The sequence below is a fragment of the Gekko japonicus genome, unplaced genomic scaffold, assembly GCF_001447785.1.
Source record: "Gekko japonicus isolate JY-2015 unplaced genomic scaffold, Gekko_japonicus_V1.1 scaffold7253, whole genome shotgun sequence".
In the NCBI taxonomy this organism is placed as follows: domain Eukaryota; kingdom Metazoa; phylum Chordata; class Lepidosauria; order Squamata; family Gekkonidae; genus Gekko; species Gekko japonicus.
Window position 1 is genome coordinate 1 of NW_015161644.1, and position 5,679 is coordinate 5,679.

Here is a 5,679-nt window from a genome sequence, read left to right on the forward strand (position 1 = left end):
TGCAAGTTTGCCAGCCCTGGGAATCAATCGTCTACTAAATCTGAATCACCTCCAAGAAAGGGGCACCACTACTCTTCACAAGTGACTGGCATGGATCTTCTTTTCTGAAATCATGCAAGTGGTTGCTAACTGGCAGTCAGTTTACGCCAGACCCCACCACTATTCAGAAGGCGCGCATGGCCTTCCTTGTTTTTTTTAAAGTCCTTTTCAGCAGGGAATAAAAGACAATACTGAAAAATTTGACTGAACACATCTCAAAAATGTTATTATTATCACTGGTGCCTAGTTCTTCGTTCATATATATACATCCGTTTAGAAATGCCCAAGGTGGGTCATGGTTTATCATTAAAACACAATTTCTCCTTTTAAAAAGGACATACAAAAATAAGCCTAAAAATACTTTAAGCTATAGAATATAATAAAAAACTGGATAACTCTCATAAAAATCTGACAGTAAAATATAAAAATCAGGCCAAAACAATGCAACATTAAAGGAACAAGAATAAACAGAATAAGCAGCATTCCATCAAATGGGGGGGGGGGACGGGGGGGACACACCACTAAGACAGGCAAGAAGTGCTGAAACAGGGTTTTTACCGGGCCACACCAAAGACGGCCTTGCCTGGTCTCTGCCTCTCTCATTTCTGAAAGTAGAGGCACATACAGCAGGGCCTGTTACGGAATCTTTACTGTTAGGCAGGTTCAAGGGAGACTAAATGGTCCCTTTAACCCCAGACTATAACACTTTCTAAGTGACAACCAACACTTTGAATTGTACTTGAAAACAAGAGTGGCTTCTGGCATAGTCCTTCTAAAACTAGAGAAAGGATGACTATAAATAAAATAAACAACTGTTCTAATGTAACTTTGCCTGATTAATACTTGTATTATTAAGGATACAGAAGAATAAGCACATCTTCTACAAAAGGAAGTCCCTGCCTCAACTTTTTGGAGTTAAGTCTGTTAACAAGAATGTGTATAAGGCTGAACTGGATAACATGTTTATGCTTATGCCCCTCTTCCCAGTGCCTGCTGTTTTAAATATTATTGGGCACTAGAGTTGTTTTATTGTTTTGCATGTTGTAAGCCACCCTAAGCCCACTTGTGGGATAGGGTGGGGTATAAATGGAATAAACAACAACAACAACTATGACTAGGTCATATCGCTCACACAGAGGCAAGCAGCTGGGGTACCAGATTTGGCTAAAAGCAATACACAACACAGAAGCCAAGTCAGGCAGCCACACAGAAGTGCCAGTCTAACAGAACCTCTGAGCTACTAATTTTTCTTTTAGAAGTGCATCCATAGTCACCATACTGGTGAGCCAATGTAGTGTAGGGGCTAAGAGTGTGGGGACTAAAATCTGGGAGGCCAGGGTTTGAATCCTCACTTGTGCCATGGAAGCTCGCTGGGTGACCTCGGGCCAGTCACACACTCTAACCTGCCTCGCAGGGCTGCTGCAAGGATAAAACAGAGGAGGGCAGAGCGACGTTGAGCTGCTTTGGGCTCCCACTGAAGAGAAAGGTAGGGCACAAATTAATCAATTAATTAAATAAATAAATAATTAAATACTCAGAATGGGCAGATTCTTTAACCTTCAAATGGCTAAGCTACCAGCCAACAATAGATCAGTTGTCTGTGGATTAAACCTCATTAATTGCTGGGTAAAAGCATTTTAAGTGGAAAAAAGAGCGTTGAACTGAATGTAGGCGACCACCTCTTATTAATGAGCGTGAAGAATTCTGAAATCACAAGAAGAATTTCTTCAGTTTCGATGAGGGCGTGGAGGAACACCCCCATCTCTAACATACTCCAGACCTTTCCTTTGCACTTACCATGGCCTTGTTCTCCTTTATGTTTAAGGCTCTTTTCTCTAAGAATTTGGGGCCTCTTTCCTCATCAGAATCCAAATCCAAGTCCAATTCAGGCTTGATGGCCACACTTTTGCTCTTTACTCTCTTGGACTTTTGAGGGGGAAATTTAATAGCAACTTTCATCAGACGCACAGAGCACTCCCGCAGCCTCGTGGGTGGAAGCTGGTTTTTCACACGCGTATCATTTTCCTCAGTATCCGTCTCCAGTTTCTATTCAAAGCAAAAATGGGACTTTAAAACCACAGCCAATTAGATGTTACCACAGGATCCAGAACTCCAGCTTCTCAACAGAAGAAGTCCAACAACACACAAACACATACACCCCACTAGGTAATATTACCTCATTGCAAATTGACTCTTGAGTAAGTTTCCTCATCATCTTTTCAGTTTAATTTTTGCCCTTTTTCAGGCCCAAAAAAGAAAAATGATGAGGAAAACCCAAGAAGGAACGGTTTTGAACCATATAGCATCTGCCCATTTGCATGCTGCCAACCATCTGCCGCACTGGGACAACTTAACAGTGACACATTGTGCAATCCTCATTCTAATAATATTGAATACAGAACCCCACCCTGTTCCTATTTGAACCCTTCAAGTCACAGCCCTTTTTTTGCTGCATCAGTTCAATACCAGTTGGAAAGCCCCGCACTCAAAACTTGCCGGGCCTCAGAAAGACTGAGGAAACACCTGTGGCAGCAGATGCACATAACCACTACAGTTCATGCTCTTACTTGGGAGAATAAAAGGGGAAGAGAGAAGATCTAGAAACTGTGCCAAAAAAAGAAAGAGAAACATTAAGGGAGGAGGAGGCACTCACCCACAGGAGTGGTGGTCTAGTAAACTGAAGATCAGGACACAGCAGGTGCTTACAACCAGTGTTCCCTCTAAGCTGAGTTAGTGTGAGCTAGCTCACAGGTTTTTAGCCTCCGGCTCACACATTTTTGTCTTAGCTCAGGAAGGAGGGCTCCAGAGCCAACTAATTTTTGCAGCAGCCAAATCGCGCACTCACAACTTTCATGCCTGTAGCTCACAAATTAGAATTTTGGCTCACAAGACTCCACAGCTTAGAGGGAACATTGCTTACAACTTGTCCTAACGGACAAGGTATCAGCAGAGTTAAACAGGACACCATGAGAGGCTACAGCCCAAGTGGGATGAGCCTAGGGATTACTCGATCAGAGGGCAGAGGAAAAGAGAAGGGAAGGTGCCTCATGGTATTGTCTACCAGCATGAACTTATAACCTACTAGTTCCAGGTGGTCATCCATGTTGGTCTGAAGCAGGGCAAATTTAGAGTCCAGTGGCACCTTTAAGACCAACAAAGGTTTATTCAAGGTATCTGAAAAAGGTGTGCAGGCACACGAAAGCTCATACCTTGCACTCTAAATCTGCTATGTCCTACTTCGCTTATACAGCCAACAGGGTAATCTAAACCCACTCGAGTAACCTGTTTGCACCACATGCAACACAAATATAGTACCCTGCGCTGCACTCCAAACAGTTGTTTTTAAGAGCTTCCCATGGCATTTTTAATGTCTACAGATGGATCCGTGCCAAACTAGACTCCACAGACAGGCTTATTGAAGTTGGTGGCATCTGAAAAACCAGCACCGAGCGGCCCCTAAATGTATCCAAGGCTTTGTATTCAGTAATACGAACCTTGATCTAAAACTAGGTGTGATACAGGAGAGGTGTATACTGTTATCCCAAGGTCTTTCCTCAAAGAAACCACAAAGGTGTTGCAAATTTGATCAAGGAATTGGCACCGCCCCTTGCCCCTTTGTCCCATTTCCCCGATCTAAATTGCCTCCCACTGAAGACTCTCCTCACCTGAACATTCACATGTACCTGCTCTGCCAAAGCTAATCTACCAGAAAAACACCAATTCACATCATTTCTGGGGGTAGTGTCTGCTCCGCTGTATTAGGGAGATGCATTCCCAGCCTTGCTGAGGTTGCCTCACACTCAGGGGCTTATTTGCCAGGCACATGGCACATGGCCTTCTCAATCATGCCAGCAAAGCTCTGGAACAAAGCTCTTCCACTGAAGACTTGGGCAGTTTTCTTCACTGCCCATGTTTCAGAAGCTTCTTAAGAGGTTCCCTGTCCATCAAGGCTCTGGTGGTGAGTTCTAAAAATATTATTATTGTGATGCGGTGTGTTATATTCTTATCTTGCAGTTTTAGTATATACCTCTTTGGACTTTTTTTCTGGGGGGCCAGGACCAACTAGTTATTAAAAAAAAGGCATACAAGATCTGAAGACTTCATGGCACTTAAGAGTCCGGAAAAGGAGGCCTTTATTTCAGCCGTCTCTCTCACTTTGCTCCCCCAATGTTGATCATGAGGTGTGCTGCCCCAGCCAGCGTTTTAAACTGTAGTTAAGTAGAACTGCCATATATCTTTAAGAGCAGTGGTTCCTGGGAATTGAAGTCTTAATTCCCAGGAACCACTGCTCTTAAAGATATATGGCAGTTCTACTTAACTACAGTTTATAACGCTGGCTGGGGCAGCACATGAAGATATGCTGTCCACAGCCGCCAGGAATAAAGTTTCAGGGGGGGGACAGTCGACTACTGGTGTGTGGGGGGAGATGCAGAAAATCACACTCTGAAGAGTCTGTGGATGGTTGGATATATCCCAGTACATTTTACATAATTAAGATTGTTCAAGATTGCAGTTCGCGCTGCAACTTGTTATTTGCCAGGATCCAAGAATTCATGTGACTTGCACTACATGTGAGAACAGGCCACTTGCTTCAACAGATTCTTTTTTGGCTATATTATGAGAACCAGGGGTCGTTTTGTAGAAAAAGAGCTAAGGGAACTCATTAGCATAACTCATTAGCATATGCCACACCCCCTGACATCATAAGGCCCGGCCGGCGGGAGTGCGAGGAAGCCCCGCCAAGGCCCTCCCTGGCCCCAGGCAGGCAGGGGTGGGGAGAGGCGGGGAGGAAGCAACTTACCCTCCCTCTTCTCCTGCCTCCTTCTGGCTGAATGAGGGCCAGAAGCGGGGCGGCCGGAAGCAGGGGGCGGGGCTTCGTCATGTGCCCCCCCCGTACCTCACCCGGGGGGAACTGCGATCCCCCGCGAAATGACCTCTGATGAGAACCCACTCATTCCTCGTGACATGAACCTGTGTAGCCATACTGCAGAATCCATGTGCTCATGCAGGGTGAAGGCAATTAAATAGCAACTCACCAGCACATCCTGAATCTCACTTTCTGAAAAACCGCAGAATGATTCATCGTCTGAGTTCTCGTGAAAAATTTTAGCCATTTCTTCCATGACTTCTGGCTTGAACTTCCGTTTCTTAAAAAGAATAAGTACACTAGGTGTTTCTCTCCTCTTTTTTTTTTTTTAAAGAGAACCTATTTTCCATAAACGGTGCAGAGAGCAAATCACATTTTACAAGTGCACTACAAGAGAATAACTTTTGTAACAAAGAAAAATGGTTCAGGGGGTTTACAAATTGTTTCAGAGCTGTTATGGCAAATCAGCAGGCATGTTAGGTTAGGCGACATTTCAAAAGGATAGAGTAAGTGGCTAATCTACCTCCAACAATTACTACCTAGAAGCACAAGGGGAAAAGTGAAATGAAATTACAGTACATACTGTATATTCATAACCACTGTACAGAAATGTAAGCAAAGCATTTTAATCATGTACGGGGCATTTTTTCCCGGCCCGGCACACTCAATTCTGTTTATTCGCACACTTTTTACTTACAGTGTTTGCAAAATTATCAGAGCCAAAACTGTCACAACTGTCATCAGAGGATGAAGAGGTTTCCATGGGGATCAAT

The 5,679-nt window shown here is 44.0% G+C and overlaps 1 protein-coding gene across 1 annotated transcript; it reads right to left on the reverse strand.

Annotated features, from left to right (window-relative positions):
• Positions 1–1,836: 1,836 nt before the first annotated feature.
• On the reverse strand, positions 1,837–5,678 carry LOC107125886 (cell division cycle-associated protein 7-like; the record flags this gene model as incomplete). Its single annotated transcript, XM_015429347.1, has 3 exons — positions 1,837–2,085; positions 5,076–5,186; positions 5,604–5,678. Coding segments are annotated over 3 exons (435 nt in total), but the record flags the coding sequence as incomplete, so codon positions are not given.
• Between the last annotated feature and the right edge of the window lies 1 nt (position 5,679).